An 18,083-nucleotide genomic window follows, 5' to 3' on the forward strand; every position below is an offset into this window, starting at 1 on the left:
TGGGTTTATTTCTGCATTAGACTGTCCTCTAGTGGCGGAGTTTGTTATAACGCACACAGGGAGGGAGTGTCAGAGTTAGAGTAATCCCGAAAAGCGAAAGCAATAATCAGTGTTGGGTGTGTTGTGTCGGTGTCTCTCTCTGTCTGTGAGTTTGAGCTGTATAATGGCAGAATCCAGTGTTTCTTTGGCTCATTGTAAGTTCAGCTGTTCGGAGTGTCTGGATCTCCTGAAGGATCCAGTCTCCATTCCCTGTGGACACAGTTACTGTATGAGCTGCATCACAGACTGCTGGAATCAGGAGGATCAGAAGAGAGTCTACAGCTGCCCTCAGTGCAGACAGACCTTCAGCCCCAGACCCGCTTTAGCTAAAAACACCATGCTGGCTGAAGTGCTGGAGAAACTGCAGAAGAGCAAACTACAAGCTGCTGGTCCTGCTCAGAGTCCCGCTGCATCTGGAGATGTGGAGTGTGACGTCTGTACTGGAGCCAAAAACAGAGCCGTCAAGTCCTGTCTGGTATGTCTGAACTCTTACTGTCACACTCATTTCCAGCTCCATCAAGAACTGAATCCAGGAAATCAACACAAAGTGATTGAAGCCACTCACAGATTGAAGGAGATGATCTGCCAACAACACAAGAAACTCCTGGAGATCTTCTGCCGCACTGATCACTGCTGTATATGTTCTTTGTGTGTGCTCGATGGACATAAAAACCATGACACTGTTTCAGCTGCAGCACAGAGGACTAAAAAACAGGTAAGAACACACTTGACCCCAATAATAAATAATAAATGTCCCTTCAAATACATCTGGCTCATTTCCTGAAGGGCCACATTCTTGTTGTCTTAGACTTCAATTGCATAACGCTCCTCATCCAGATAAACCAGTCTGAAAGCCACAGGTATGTGAATGTGTCATAGTAAATTTTCATTTTTGGGTGCACTGGACCTTTATTTAAATCTATAAGGTTAATATGGAAATATAACTTAACTTTGTGCTTAGCCAAAAATGTAATAAACTGGAACAAATGTAATTGATTCATAAAACCAAACACTATTGAATATCCAAATGATTTGAAGTCAGGGTAAATGTCAGAATGACTAGCTGAGGAAAGCCACACACAGTAAAACATAGATAATTCTACAAGATAATACTGTAAAGTCACAGTAATGGACTTTACTCTCTACTGTGCATAGATATATACATTAGATGTCGCCAACCCTGTTGTTGTCTATTGGAAGGAATGCGTCAATAGAGCCGCCATTTTAGTACAGGGTAGCGCTCCAATAAAATGAATGCGGGACCAAGCAGCAGTGGAGGACTGTGGCCATCCAGAGCCAGAGAATTACACATATACACATATATCTATGTTTTCCCGGATGTTAGTATGCATTTATTTTTTTCTAATTACAAAACTTATAATTTTACATCACTTTTCTACATTGATGGATCAGTGACCGCACGGGCATTCCTGACAAAAAGCTTGTGTTTGTGTGTAGAGAAATGTACTATTCACCCTGCCTGTTAAATTTGATCTAATCATGTCCTGAAACACAGCTCCTCTCCTGCTTTCACTTCTCATACTGACGGAGGGAGCGATTCGTTTGTGAATGAATCGCCGTTAGGAACGACTCGTTCACTAGCCGACAATAATACAAGTTTCTGGCAGCGCAGCATCTCGTTGTCATGTTTCTTTTGCATTGTTTGCTGATTTTATTCAACAAAACTAGCATAAGCCGAGTGTTTAGTGCGAGTTGGAGCTGCTTTGCCGTATGGTGAATGCAGTAAGTGACTGTTATCATCAATAACGTTACCTGATTAACACAAAAGTTCAGAACATACAAAAACAGAAAAAACTTAATGTTACCTATGAAATGTTCTGCCTTTGTGCTTTGTTTTCTTTGTTTGCTCGTTACTACACCCAAAGACAGAGCTAAAGTCTTTTCACGTAATAACACTGTCTTGACTAGTGCGGTTGAATGACATTTGTCCTGGGAGCACTGTACCAATATGGCGGCGCTATTGATGCATGCTCAGGGTCCCTATGCGATATCTAGTGTATATATCTATGTCTACTGTGAAGTAATGCTGTAATTCCACAGGTTGTAATTTCACAGAAATTTAATGTAACAAAATCACAGTAAATTACTGTGAACTACCTCACAGTAATTTGCTGTGAATTTACACACAGTATTTTACAGTGAAAGTAATGCCATTATTAGCCAGAAATTTACTGTCAATTTAAGGTCAATTATTTTGCATCAAAAAAGGTCACAATTTGGTTTTAGGGGTCTTCAACAGCAGGCTGATATGTGTGCAAGGTTCAGAAACACTTTCCATTGTCTTATAATATGCATTTGTTTTTACCGAATACATTCGCATGGGATTCCTCCGGGTGCTCCGGTTTCTCCCACAGTCCAAAGACATGTGGTACAGGTGAATTGGGTAGGCTAAATTGTCCATAGTGTATGAGTGTGTGTGTTAGTGTGTGTAAATGAGTGTGTGTGGATGTTTCCCAGAGATAGGTTGCGGCTGGAGGGGCATTCGCTGCGTAAAAACGTGCTGGATAAGTTGGTGGTTCATTCCGCTGTGGCGACCCCGGATTAATAAAGGGACTAAGCCGACAAGAAAATGAATGAATGAATAATTATTCCAGCGGCTCCCCATTTGAATTGTCTAGTGATTCATTTGTTCCCATACCCCTCCCTAGTGCGAAGTTAATCTGCGCTTATTGGACCGATGACCCAGTCTGTTGCAATTGGTCGACTGGGTTCAGCACGAGACGGAGAGGAAACCCATCATGGCTTTGAAACAGCAGCCAGAGAGAGTATATGAGAGCCCAATGCAGGAGTGCAGTAAATCAATGCAGTTAACGACCAGCATGTTGCTCTGCTCTTAAACCTAACCCCAAGTATCAACAGCGACACACATTCAGTATTAATTCACATTAGCAAAAGTTGAACTATTTTAAAAATTGACCATGTGTGTGTAGGAATGGCTGATGGTGGCCATAGCAAAGGCAAACAGCAGAGGATCACCAGTTCAGAAACGCATTTAAATCAGTAAAGGAAGACGCACATGTCACGTTTTTATTGTGGTTTTGGACTCAATATGTGAACAGCCTCTTACAGATTTAACCTGAGAGACAAAGTACAAGCACTGATCTATAATCTATACGTGACTACAAGCCACACTGAGCGAGTTACAACACACATTTAAACACAAACTACACAAAATCAGGCAAGAATTTTAATCACACTTACATGTTATTGTAACCCAGCTCACTGACTAGGTCACTAAAACAAATTATAAATAGTTTATTTTAAATTCTAACATTTTATTTTATGATTGAGAGGAGAAATATTAAATAAAGTTCATTTATATTATATACATAGTGTTTAAATATTAATAATAAATAGAGAATAAAGTAAGTTTTGACTTGGTGGAGGTCGGAGGTTAGCTCCGCCCCCTTGCGTGTGTGAGAGACCTGCCGTGACGGAGAGTCACTTTGATTAATCAGCGCGAGCAGATTGAACGATATTAGACACCTTGAAACAGCAGTTTAGATAATCCAAATTATCTAAAAATTATATTGTTTCGGTGATTGACTGAAAGAAAGCCCTAAAGTTTCAGATTTTAGGGATAGGAAGCTGACAACAAGTGATTGAAATGAGAGAAGTGCGAGTAGAGTACATTAAACCGTCCAAGACAACAGAAAACTTATATTTAATCGAGACACATTCTTCTTTATTCTCCCTGTTCATCTTTATCTTTCCTTGGCCGGGTTTTTGTGTGTGTGTGCGTGTGTTCCTCTTTCGTGTTTCTGCTACAAAATCCCGATCTGTCCCTGCCGTGGATGCTTTCTCGGTGGTCCGGATATGGCGAGCCGCCCTTCTGAAAGATAGTAACTGGAAGTAAAATAATCCGTTGCTCACTGAACTGGTAGGACAAAACATTCTTGCACTTACACTGCGTTCATATTTTTGTTTTTATTCATTTTTTTGGATTTTTCTCTATCTGGACTGATTTTTTGGATTTTTTACATCGAACTGGAACTATAAACAACTTTTGAGTGTTGAACATTGAACTTGGACTCTGAATTACTACTTTTATTCAAATTTTTCCTTCGTTTTTTAATTTTTCTTCCCCATTGTATATGATTTGTGAAACTGAATTTGTCTGAAGTGAGTTTATCATCTAAAGTGTGGGTGATTTCATTATATATTTGATTGTTTTATTCTAGTATTCGTCAAACTGAACTGTTTTGACATTTATTTATTTGTTTTATTTTGTTTTCTTCAATCCAACTTGCTCAAACAATATACTTACAGTACCTCAGTTATTTAACTTTATCTTTGAGTCTGACTTATTTGACTATCTAAAATTGGTTGTTATTTCTATACACTCTTGTGAGCGAAGTAAAATCTTCTGATATCTGGTCCTAATAAGAAAATGGCAAATACTGTAAAAATAACGCAATAGAAAACGCATCAATAACACATAGATAAGGGTTACATTATGATCCGGAGGAAGAAGAAACTGGTCAATATGAACTGTAACAGTTACTGACTAAGTCCCATAGTCTCTGCTGCTCCTTCAATAGCGAACGGCTGGTGAATCTCACGCTGCAGTGTAGGTTATCGTATCAAAAATCTGAAAAATGACAGGATCACACACAGCAGTAAGTTGGCTATACTGTGGTGTTGTTATAAAAATGAACTTTAACCCTCTATTCCCCGCAGCCAAGGCCTGCACGCCCATATAGGTGACCCAGGCGGCTGCCTAGCGCGGCAGAATAGAGAAGGCAACATCCGCGACATTTCACTTTCGTCTGCGGCAATCCCCCCACCGCCCCTGTTCTCACTATCATACGCGCAATCACACCCTTGTCTCCCGTTTTCGCTTTCGGTTTGAGAGCGGCATGATCATCTTTTGCCTAGAGCGCCTGTTTAGTTTGATCCAGCCCTGCTCGCAGCCGAATCTCTGTCAGTGATCGTCATCTTTGCGTCATGATCAGTCCCGTGATCCCTCGCGCCTCCGCTAGTGTGTGGAGGAAAAGCATGTTCACGTTTTAACAGAACTGGACAGTGGCGCAATTCCCGGGGGGAACAGGGGGGACATGTCCCCCTCACTTTTTTTAGATATAGCACTTTACTTCATGCTATAATTTTCCCTCGAGAGTTGAAAAAAAGTTATTTTTCAAATGTAGGCTTTTCTGCACACAATTGCTCAACATTGCTGCACATTTCTAAAACTATCACCAACATTCCACAACAGTATCACCATCACTCAGATTTGGTCCCCCCCACCTCTCAGACCAGAATTGCACCCTTGGAACTGGAAGTACATATTTGGTGATGTACCGTATTGACGTTGATGCGATCAAACAAAAGATCCAAACCCAACTCTATTAATTTATTCAACTCTGAGTCAATTATTTCGCTAAAGAATAATTAGTTTTAAACACGGTGCATCTTTAAATTTAAACCTCAGCTGGATGTTTTCATTCACTAATAGTTCTGCTCAATTCACTCAGTCTAACCATCTGCAATATAAAACTGACCTTTAAACGTTCTAGCTACAGCTTAGCAAGCAGCTTTAGCTTAGACATAGGGAAAGAATGGGGAAGGAATGATATGAATATCAGTGGATCAGCATTGAAGACACCTGAGAGTTGCTGTTTGGACTCAGATGATCAAGAACTCTTTCAACATCACCCTGGAGAGCCGTTCATTTACACCAGCCTACCAATCCAGACCTGAAGCACTTCTTTAAATCTGAATGACATACAGACACAGAGCTTGCTATGCCAAATCACTCCCTAGCAACAAAACAGTCTACCCTAGCAACCATTTAAAAAGCTCAATATCTCTAGCTCAGAACATCTTATAGACACACAGGACTCGACTACCTTCACTCATTCTAGCAAACAGTGTTTTATTCATGCTAGCAAAGAAGAGAAACCAGAATTAGCCAAGTTTTAAAATGTAATTACTGCTCACTTAAACTACTTTAAATAGATTATTTATACTTTTAAAATGGTTTATATAAGATCTTTCAGATTTCTATCAAGTAGCGAGATGTTTAGCTCCACACAATTCCTTAAAGCACCATTAATGACAGAATTGATGCATAAATTACAATAAAATACACTTATAATCTTTTTATAGAGATAATTAACAGCAACTTATTTTATATTTCTCTGTTGGTAGTTTGATTGCGTTGTTAATTATTGGTCTAATTTCATATATTGTACTTTGCTTTAAATCCTTCAGTGTCGGCTAAAGAAAACCCAGAGCAGATTCCAGCAGAGACTCCAGGAGAGACAGAAGGAGCTGGAGGAGCTGAGAGAGGCTGTGGAGTCTCACAAGGTGAGTTTGAGCAGAAGAACAGCCGCTGAAGAGGCCTTTCACACTCCAATGCTTCTGTGTGTGTGTGTGTGTGCGTGTGTGTGTGTGTGTGTGCGTGTGCGTGCGTGCGTGCGTGTGTGTCTGACAGCACTCTGCACAGGCCGCAGTGGACCACACCGAGAGGATCTTCACTCAGCTCATCTGCTGGATTGAGAGAAGCCGCTCGGAGCTCACGCAGATGATCAGAGATGGAGAAAAGACTGCAGTGAGTGGAGCTGAAGAACGACTGGAGCGACTGGAGCAGGAGATCAATGATCTGAGGAGGAGAAACGCTGAGCTGGAGCAGCTTTCACACACAGAAGATCACATCCATTTCCTCCAGGTGACACACAGGACAGTGGAAGAGCATGTGGAGCAGAGATTGTGTTTGTGTGTCTTCAGCTGCTGTTTCTGTTGTGTCTGTGTAGAGTTTCCAGTCTCTCTCTGTCCCTCCTGGATCTACAGACTCATCCAGCTTTTTTATCAGCTCACAGCTCTCTTTTAATAAAGTTACTGAATCTGTGTCTCGTCTTAGCGACAAACTGCAGCAGTTCTGCACTGAGGAGATGAAGACCATATCTGACAAAGGTAAGCTTTACATTTCCTAATGTCTATCATAATAAATCATGTATTGCACAATGATTATTAAATTATAAAAATAAATTACGATTATGCATGTGTTTGTCTTCACAGTGAGATTCATTAGCATCATTCCCGCTCCTGAACCACAGACGCGTGAGCAGTTCCTCCAGTGTAAGTCACTCTAAATATATCAACAAACAGAATTAACTGTGCTGATTTGCTCAAATCTTGATGTTTTTATTAGCAGTGAAAGCATTCAGTTATATAATGTGTTTATTCCTTCTAGATGTGAATTTTGTCTCTGTTTTATAGGACACTCGCTTATAGAAACCCTTCTGAAACATACTAAACGAACATCTAAACAATTTTAATTTCACATAACCTTTAAATCTGCAGGACACTAAACAGAAATGTGCTTATTTATGCTTCTGAATATTAACAGAATGTGTAGGCAAATAGATAAGTGGGCATAAATAAAAAATAATAATAATCTAGATTAATCTCACTGTAATCTTGGAATTAATCTACACTGAAAAAAATGTCTGCAAAATTGTTGCAAACAATTTTTTTGTGTTGAATTTAAACAAACAAATTAAATTTAGTGATGCTCAACTTAATTTATTTGTTTAAATTCAACATTAACAAACTGTTCACAACCCATTAACTTAAAAAAATTAAGTAAATTCAAGGAATCATCTTTGAAATATTTTTAAGATTAAAAAAGCTCATTTGAATTCTGCCGAAGGCATTCAGAATATGTGTGCTTCCCAAATAATAAGTCTTAACGGGTTTCTCAAGCCAGGTGGCGCATTAGACCAGGGGCTCATCTCCTGTTTCCAAAATGCATCACAAACTGCTTGAGAAACTGTTCTACTCTGATAATTGGTGATGAAAATAAATGATGTTCAGTAAGATGTGCTTGTGTTTACCCACTGCTTATTCAGTTAAACATAAATGTTGAACCTACATAAGCTCCAAACAGCCATTACTGATGACCTTAATCCGCCTAAAGTCGTAACAGAACTAAACAGAAATGGAATTAAGATGTGGAGTATGCAGATATTAGTGGAGTTATTGAAGCAAACACCGCAATCAAACTATTACCGTCATGTAGGACTTTTCACCATATTTTCCGACAAGATCCATGATGTCCATGTAAGCGTAGTCAGTAGTGTTTTCGAAGTAAGTGAAAGATCCAGAAGGGCATCCTGCTGATTTGGTTCAGAAGGGCACTTCTCTGTCAGACGGCTCACCGGTCAGGTATACATCCGCACTAAAATATCAAGGTGAAAGTCATCATAGCTTGCGTAGAATAGACTCCCAACCCAACCCAACTTTGAGAATAGATTATCATTATCGGGCGATATTTTGTTTAATCGCCTGATAAGAGTCTCATGTTAACGCAGCTGATAACGACCCACCACTAATTTATATATATATATATATATATATATATATATATATATATATATATATATATATATATATATATATATATATATATATATATATATATATATTTATATATATTTATATATATATATATAAACATATATATACATATACATATATGTAAACATATATATACATATATATATATATATATATATATATATATATATATATATATATACATATATACATACAAACATATACACACACACACACACACACACACACACACATACATATATATATATATATATATATATATATATATATATATATATATATATATATATATACATATATACATACAAACATATACACACACACACACATACATATATATATATATATATATATATTAGTGGTGACTTCTGGAAATCATGCTATGTATATATAAAACATTCATTGTTATTGTTTCTCAATATGCAAAAGTGCAAATAAAATTTGAATAATGACATTTACTGAGGTTGTATTACATTGTTTTGGTTTTGATGATTAAATGACATTATTAAATATGATCAATTAAAGATCAATAATAATACAGTCATGATTTCATTATTGTTAGTCATAAATTGATATCTTACCTGATTGTTTTTATCTTCTTCAGATTCTCAACAGTTCACTTTGGATCCAAACACAGTGAATAAAAAGCTGGTTCTGTCTGAAGGAAACACAGCGGTGGAAATAAACGGTTCAGACCAGCCGTATCCTGATCATCCAGACAGATTTGATGGTTTCTCTCAGGTCTTATGTAAAGAGAGTGTGTGTGGACGCTCTTACTGGGAGCTGGAGTGTAGCAGTGCAAGTGTGTATTTATCAGTGTCATATAAGAGCATCAGCAGGAAGGGTTCAGGTAATGAGTGTCGATTTGGAAACAATGATCAGTCCTGGAGTTTGTTCTGCTCTGATAACAGTTTCTCATTCTGGCATAATAATATAAAGACTGATCTCCGTAAACCCTCCGTCAGCTCCTCTAGAATAGGAGTGTATGTGGATCACAGTGCAGGAACTCTGTCCTTCTACAGCGTCTCTGACACAACAATGAGCCTCATACACACACTCCACACCACATTCACACACACACTCTATCCTGGATTCTATGTTTATTTAGCAAAGGTGAAGATCTGTGATCTGACAGTGTAGATGATGCAGATATTGTATATGTACATGTGAGCGTTACACTTTACAATAAGGCTTTATTAACTTGCTTGAACTAGGAATGAACAATACTTGTGCAGCATTTATTAATCATAGCTTAACAAAAATGGATTTTTAAAGCCAAATTCTTGCTTATTAACATTAGTTAATGCACTGAGTTACTAACATAAACAAACACAAATAAATGCTGTAATAAATGTATTGTTTATTGTTTGTTCATGTTAGTAATTACCATTAACTAAAGCAACCATATTGTAAAGTGTTACCCATGTGCAAAATATGTTCATCAAATTCATAGTCTTTATAATTCATTAGAATTTTATTCATCATTTGTGTTCATAAGTTGTAATGAAGTGTGATTGTAGAAATGCATTCATATTTGGCTGATTTCTGTTCATATTAAAATCAGCAGCACATCAGCTCCAGATTGAGAAAGGCCAATATCACAGATCAATAGTTAATTTTTTATAAATGCATTTATGAAGTTGTATAATGTCTGCTACATAATCCTGTGTAAAACAGTGTTTTACTTGCACAAACAAAATGAAATAAGTATAAAATAATTGGCTAATAATAATAATAATGTCAAAAGCAATGATAATACAGATTTTCTCAAATGCTAAAACACAAAAGCCAATCCTCTAAACCAAATGACCAGTTGTCTAAACACATTTACTAATTCTAGACACCATTTTCCAATATCTCAAACACACTTTACATGAAGACACAATTCACAAAACACAATCCTCCATTCTCATAAATATAAAGACATTTTTCCTTGCTAAAACACAAGTTGCTAAAGAACTCTGCTCATATTCTCAAACGAAAGCTCATGTGATGCAAAATGCTTGCCACAGTCAGCAATATTAGAACACAATGAACACAGCAGGCATCATTCATTACACACAACGACTCAAAATTTTAAGGGCACCTATGGTGAAAAATCTACTTTTCAAGCTGTTTAGACAGACATGTGTGCAAGTATAGTGTATAGACCGTCATTTTGGGCTGATATAAACACACCCAGTCCTTTTTTATTTTCAATTTAACAACAAAAAAGCGGCGGGCCAATTGGATCGGTTTTCAGACCATCTGCAACTTGATGTAAGAGTGCGGTCCCCCCGCCCACCAATATTGATTGACAGCCTCGCGTCACGATCATATCCTCAGTTTCTTGTTGCACGTCCGCCATTTTCAGCATGAGTCAAAGCGATACCGCTAAAGGAACACCCATGCTCTATTTTTTTATGAAGAGCTCATTGGGCTCAACACAAGATCAGTATTCTCCACATTATCGCTGGAATCGGAATTATTGCTTGTACCTTTTGCGTGGCGACGTGCATTTCGGAGTTCTGGGCGCGGGTTTCTGTCGGCGTGTACGCGGTGAAGCTTCGGGTCAGTGACTCAGCGCTGCGTGGGTTTTTGTCAGGCTACACGCAGTGAGCTTCGGATCAGCAGCTCGGCGCTGCGTGGGTTTCTGTCGGCGCGAATGCAGCGGAGCTTAAGTTAATTCAGTGTGTGTGGTTATTAGTCTCGGTGTACACGCTCAGCACTTTTACACCGAGACTATACAAAGACACAAATGATTTTGTATTCTCTGCTTGGTCTGTGTCCGTGTCCAACATGTAACTTATGGCTGAATGCTCATCCTAGCATAGCTTAGCTTCTTTCTCTCTCTCTATGTCAGCCTGTCTGTTGTAAACACAGAGCGTAGGAGCTCTTGGCTCCGCCCCCTTGTTACGTTGGGCGGGAAGCCGAAACTGTGACGCAACACGCCTCTAAAACAGCAAACTGTAAACGCCCCCAACATGACACTTTTAAACACATTAAAAATCGAAACTGTCTGTTGAACTGAACCTAAACTGGCACACTCAGAAGAACCATACCATTAATATTAAATCATAAAAAAGGGGTAAACTATGTGCCCTTTAAGACACTTGTTGCTATTGCTGTGAGCACATGTATAAAAGCAAGTTTAGAGTTTAGAGTGCTGCCAGGGGTTCAGAGGGGCTTGTCCACCGGCATGCTGTCCTTGAGTCTTACAACACCCAATGTCTTCTCACTTTCCTAGAGGAGCTAAGAGACAGCCTCCTGGACCACCAAAAACGCCATCCTGCGCCCGCACATCACATTCATGTGATCATTTAGACAATGTCCACTTCCACAGAAGAAACCAAATCAGAGAGTGGTTCATCACCAACAGTAACCACTTATTAAACGTCTTTCTGCCACCCTACTCCCCTTTCCTGAACCCTATAGAGGGGTTATTCACATTGTGGAGATTTATGACAGACAACCATACACTAGAGAGAACCTCCAAAGGGCAACAGAGTTGGCCTGTGTTGACATCCCAGTGGAGGCCTTCCAAGGCAGGTTTGCCATTCCCGGGTGTTTTTCTCGTGGTGCCTGGCAAAAGACAATATAGCCGGTGAGGTGGATGAGGTGATGTGGCCCGATGCAGCTCAGTGACATGATGCTGTGATTGTGATTGTGGTGTGCATAAAGTAAATTAAAAAACTTCACACCCTGATCATGTTTTCAAGAGTACTGTTGTTGTGCAATAGATTCTGTTTTTGCATTGAGTTGTGTTACAGATATGTACATGCATTATTTCTATACATTAATACTCTTCATATGAAACTCACAAATCTAAATGCCTAATCCTCTGCAGAGATCTAAAAAGATCTGTTACTGTAAAGTTTCTAAAAATACGCATTGGCAGTTATAAAACAAAGAACCTTCTCACAAACTGAGCATTGTGTTTTCAATTGTTTTGCTGTAGTGTGTAATGATGTGTGTAGTGTTTACATTTATGAATGCTTCGAGCTGCTCTTTTGGTGTGAAAGTTTGAGTTTTGAAGTGAGAAGATGTGGTTGTGTAGCTTTAGAAAAGGGTGTTGTGTTTAGACATTGGGGAACATGGAGGAAACATTTGTAAAATGTGTTTTAGCATTTGAAAAAAACTGTAATAAAGACCATCGATTAATGCATCTAATCCCTGTTCATTAATATGACAATGCAGTAATAAACCAGCAAGAGACAAATATCAGTCTCTGAATCAGCCTGTTTGTGGATATCAGTAAACAGTGCATTCAGAAAGTGTTGATACTTTTTCCACATTTTTCATGTTCCAGCCTTACTCAATGGATTAAATTAATTGATTTCCTCAACATTCTACACACAATCCCCTATAATGACAATGTGAAAAAAGAATATTTGAAATTGTTGCAAATTTATTAAAAATAAAAAAGCTGTAAAATCACATGTACATCAGTATTCACAGCCTTTGCTCAATACTTTGTTGATGCAGCTTTGGCAGCGATTACAGCCTCAAGTCTTTTTGAATATGATGCCACAAGTTTGGCACATCTGTCTTTGGGAATTTTTGCCAGTTCCTCTTTGCAGTACCTCTCAAGCTCTATGAGGTTGGATGGGAAGCAACGGTGTACAGCCATTTTCAGATCTCTCCAGAGATATTCAATTGGATTTAGGTCTGGGCTCTGGCTGGGCCACTCAAAGTCATTCACTGAGTTGTTGTGAAGCCACTCCAAAGAGTTAAATTTAGTCTCATCAGGCCAGAGAATTGAGTTTCTGATGGTCTGAGAGTCCTTCAGATGCCTTTTGGCAAATTCCAGGCGGGGAGTGTCTTAAGTCTGGCCACTCTACCATACAAGCCTGATTGGTGGATTGCTGCACAGATGGTTGTCCTTCTGTAAGGTTCTCCTCCCTCCGCTGAAGAACGCTGAAGCTCAGACAGAGTGACCATCGGGTTATTGATCACCTCCCTGACTAAGGCCCTTCTCCCCCGATCACTAAGCTTAGGAGGAGTCCTGGTGGTTTTAAATATCTTCCACTTACGGATGATGGAGGCCGCTGTGCTCATTGGAACTTTCAGAGCAGCAGAAATGATTCTGTAACCTTCCCCAGCCTTGTGCTTAGAGACAATCCTGTCTTGGAGGTCTACAGACAATTCCTTTGTCTTCATGCTTGGTTTGTGCTTTGACATGCACCGTCAACCCTGGGCCCTTATATAGACGGGTGTACGCCTTTTCAGATCATGTCCAATCAGCTGAGTTGAGCACAGGTGAACTCCAATGAAGCTGCTGAAACATCTCAAGAATGATCAGTGGAGACAGAATGTACCTGAGCTCAGTTTAGAGCTTCACGCCAAAGGTTGTGAATACTTATGTACATCTGATTTTTTTCAGCTTTTTATTTATAATAAATTTGTAACAATTTCAAAAACTCTATTTTCACATTGTCATTATGGGGTATTGTGAGTAGAATGTTGAGGAAATCAATTAATTTAATCCATTTTGGAATAAGGCTGTAACATAAACAAATGTGGAAAAACTGAAGCGCTATCAACACTTTCCTGATGCACTGTATTTATACTTTATTCACTGTATATGTGAATTCATATTTTAATTGTACACTAAATGTCAAACCACATTTTCCTCTAGACCAACATCAGGAGTTTGTAACACTATCCCAGAAAAATCTGCACTAAAATAAAAACCTGTATTATACAATCAATTGATTACACTAAGTTAGTTTTGAGTGTATTACAATTATAAATGTTGATGTTATTTGTTAGATTTAATAAACTGTAATTATTGCCTCATACTTACAAATTTTACACATTTTTTTTAAATATCCAAGATTTTTGTAATTGTACAGCTCAGTTCAAGTTTGTTTGAAGGGCATTTTTCACAGTAAACCGGAGCAAAGTACACAGAAGTAGAACATTTTAAAAAATAGTGGAGTTCTATTATGTGTTAAAATAAACTTTTATGAAATGTAAGTCTAAATTTTCTGTTCATTCATTCATATAAATAATTTAATAGGGAAATCATTGTGCAACAATATTTTGTCAGTATTGAAGGATTAATGGACTTGGCAACATTCAAACTCATGTGACAGGAAGACCAATCAAAAAGCAACATGGCAGAATCACTCCTGAGCACTGCTTCTCATGTTTTCAGATGCAACTCTGCTCACTTTTCTGTCTAACAGTCACTGCACGTCTGGACTGACTGCGTGAACTGAACTGTGGCCAGTGGTGTAAAGTAACTAATTACGAATACTCTAACTACTGTAATTGAGCAGTTTTTCTCAGGAATTGTACTTTGCTAAGTAGTTTTAAAAATGTGTACTTTTATTTTCCCTTCAGTACATGTTTAGTGCAGTATCTGCACTTTTACTCCACTACTTTCCTTCAACCTGCAGTCACTACTTTATTTTTTCCTGGATATGAGGATCAGAAAAATTTGTCCTGCGAGTCCAATCAAATCAAATATCGAAGTTAAATCACATCATAATGAATGACCTCAAGACATGGGCGATTTTTAATTGCAGCAAACTGTTTGGAAGCTTTAAAGTGTCCAAGATGTCCAAAATCTTTACACACATTGACTCAGAGACTGTTTAGATGCAGGTCACTCATGAGACGATGGATATTTACTGTATGATGACCAAAATTGCATTAAGCAGCCAACAGGCACAAGACGTCAACATGGGGTCAAATTGACGTTGTACCCTAACGTCATGGGGACATTACAGTCTGTTTGGAAATGAAAATCAGGTTGACGTCCGAACGTCAGGCCAACATCAGTGTCCAACGTAAAATTAGCCAATTATCAATGTCTAATAATGTTACAGCTTAACGTTGTGTGGTATGATGTCTATTAGACGTTGGATTTTGGTCACTTTCTAACACAACCTAAAATCAGCCAAATATCAGTCATTTGACGTCATTATTGGACATCAAAATAATTATGTCCTTAGATACACTGGCTAGACATTTACTTTTGTTCACCTGACATCATAACCTAAAACTAACCTAATATTGGCATGTACCTGCTGGGCAGTAACTAGATGCACTACAGAATGTTACGTTTGACTATAACTATTAAAAAGTGGCAGATTATAGCGTATAAATGAAAACAATACGAAATCTAGTATCTGTTTCAGCTGGAGCAGAGAGGACTGCCATGTTCAGTATTAAATAATAAACAAGTATAAATAAATAGCTCTCTTGGTATGTTTCTTAAATATCTGCAATCATAATTATGGTATTTTTATGCATTAGAAAAGTAAAAAAAAGCACCTTTTAGCACCGCTGTGAGCGTCTCGCTGATTGAGAGGCTTTAACGATCACGCATGTGAGTGATTTATTTTTGATTGAGTTCTCTTGATATTCTTTTCTCCATTTTGAAGTCATGGTCAGTATTTAATAATAATCTGTTCATATAGATCAGGGTGTCAAACTCTGCTCTGTTCTTCCCTGTTGAATTTACCTTTAACCTCAGTTAAACTCACCTGATCCAGATAAACAAGTCTAAAAACCACAGCTATGTGTGTCAGTGCAGGAATGAAACTAAACCTGTACTGTATCTCTGTGCCTCAGAGCTGTTCTTGGACCACATCTCATGTCTATTCTGACATTATATCCTTTACAAACAGCCATACTCTGCTTACCTCTAATTCCTTACCCATACCACTGGAATATAAAATAATCAGTAACAAATTGATGAAAGGTGTACGTTTATAGTAAACGCTTACAGTAAATGCATGTTTGGTTTTATTATTTTTTCATGTTTTTATTTTTTATGTTATGGTTTATTTATTAATTTTTCATGTTATGATTATGGGGAACTGCATTTTTTTTAGAAAATGTAGATTTGGATTAAGGCTGTAACATAAAAATGTAAAACTGAAGTGATGCGAGTACAACCCAAATCAGAAGAATGTTGGCACAGTATGAAAACACAAATAAAATGACTCTCTATTGGCGACAGACCAGGCTGCAGGTCAGTCCAGTACCTGTATCCTCTTCAACTGACTCTGTAATGTGTGCAGAATGTGGTTTTGCATTGTCTTGTTGAAATATGCAGGGCGTCACTGGAAAAGAAGGCAACATATTGTGCTCCAAAATTTCTTTTCAGCATAAATGGAGCATCACAGAAGTGCAAGTTACCTTTGCCAAGGGCACTGACACAACCCCATACCATGACAGACCCTGGCTTTAGGACCTGTTGCTGGAAATAGTATGGATGATCCTTTTCTTCTTTGGTGCAGAGCACACAAAATACTGAAATACTGATTTATCTGAGCTCAGTACATGTTTCCACTGTGTGGTGATCCATCCCAGATGCCCCAGAGCCCAGAGAAGTCAATGGCGCTTCTGGACACTGTTAACCTAGAGCTTCCTTTTGGCACAGTACAGTTTTCAATGGCATTTGTTGATGCAACTATGCATTATGGTACTTGACAAAGGTTTCCAAAAGTAGTCCTAAGCTTATGTGGTGATATGGCTTATAAATGAATGAGGACTCTTGATGCAGCGCTGCATGACAGATCAGAGATTGCGTTTTCCATACTGTCAAAACTTTTTTTTTCTGATTTGTGGTTGAATTTGTTTCCAGATGCACTGTTAACAGGGGACTGTGGTTTCTTAGACAGTGTTGTATAGCCAATACGTTTAATCTGTTCTTAGTGACAGATAATGTGGTTTCTTCACTTTTAACCCTCTGGGGTCTGAGGGTGTTTTGGGGCTCTGGAGAAGTTTGGACATGCACTGATATTTGAGTTGTTTTCAGTATCTTAAACACATATTAATGGCTAAAGTGTGATAACACTGTAAACAGCACAAGTTGGGCTACAATAATATCTAAGCAGCATGTTTGTATGTGTTTGTGTTTTTGAGAAAGAAATGTTCATATGTGGTTAGTGAAAAACTAAAATGTTGAAGTCACTGAAACAAGGCCATGAAACACACAGAGAACATTTGTGCACAAGACTTTTGAGAACTGGATCTGGTAGTCTAGTGTTTTTGCTTCAAAATGATGTGAGAATCATCTTGTTCACTTGCTCACAGAAAACAATATAATGAATTAAAAATTCTAAGTCACTTTTTGAGTGAAATTGGTTAATGCGAGAAGGCGTGAACTATCATTACTATGCAGTGAGTCACACCTGAGAAGACAAAGAGCTGCATAATGAGCCATCAGACAGGTATGTGACTACGAGGAAAGAGTTTCAAGAAGGAAAGTGTATATACTTTTTTGTTTGCAGTTTATTTCAAATATATTAATCACACAAAATAACTGGAGATACTTGTGAGAGTCAGTACACTTTGTAAAACTCGGCAAACTTTATAAACTTACATATAGCAAATCTACTGAAAACGTTATTTGTGAATGAGTTTCGTTGCAAAATTAGATATATCCATTTTGACAAATGTTGGTTATTTGACATTATTATTTAAGACATTATTCACAATTTTTATACATTAAACTATTACTTGAGCTCAGTGAAGTCCAGGAACACAATATTCTTCACATCCAGGATATTTTTATTTAAATTTATGTCCATAAATAATTCATAAATAAGTCAAAAACATGCCAAAATGCAACATATTTATCTTAACATTGTTAAACATCTTAAATTGAAAACAAAAACAAAAAGTTGATGTATGACATTCTGTTAAACAGTAATGTGTAATAG

At 37.9% G+C, this 18,083-nt stretch overlaps 1 protein-coding gene across 1 annotated transcript; it reads left to right on the forward strand.

Moving 5' to 3' along the window:
* The first annotated feature begins 108 nt into the window (after positions 1 to 108).
* ftr38 (finTRIM family, member 38) lies at positions 109 to 14,377 on the forward strand. The gene is made up of 6 exons (XM_691353.9): positions 109 to 754; positions 6,274 to 6,369; positions 6,497 to 6,730; positions 6,816 to 6,975; positions 7,081 to 7,140; positions 9,026 to 14,377. Exons 1-6 carry the CDS (start codon positions 164 to 166, stop codon positions 9,559 to 9,561), a joined length of 1,677 nt encoding a protein of 558 aa, XP_696445.3. The 5' UTR covers positions 109 to 163; the 3' UTR covers positions 9,562 to 14,377.
* The last annotated feature ends 3,706 nt before the right edge of the window (positions 14,378 to 18,083 follow it).

This window comes from Danio rerio, chromosome 2 (genome assembly GCF_049306965.1).
Source record: "Danio rerio strain Tuebingen ecotype United States chromosome 2, GRCz12tu, whole genome shotgun sequence".
In the NCBI taxonomy this organism is placed as follows: Eukaryota; Metazoa; Chordata; class Actinopteri; order Cypriniformes; family Danionidae; genus Danio; species Danio rerio.

Coding starts and splice junctions, on each gene's coding strand:
- ftr38 (XM_691353.9), top strand. CDS start 164: ATGGCAGAATCCAGTGTTTCTTTGGCTCATTGTAAGTTCAGCTGTTCG. Junction 755..6,273: donor CACAGAGGACTAAAAAACAG/GTAAGAACACAC, acceptor TAAATCCTTCAG/TGTCGGCTAAAGAAAACCCA. Junction 6,370..6,496: donor AGGCTGTGGAGTCTCACAAG/GTGAGTTTGAGC, acceptor TGTGTCTGACAG/CACTCTGCACAGGCCGCAGT.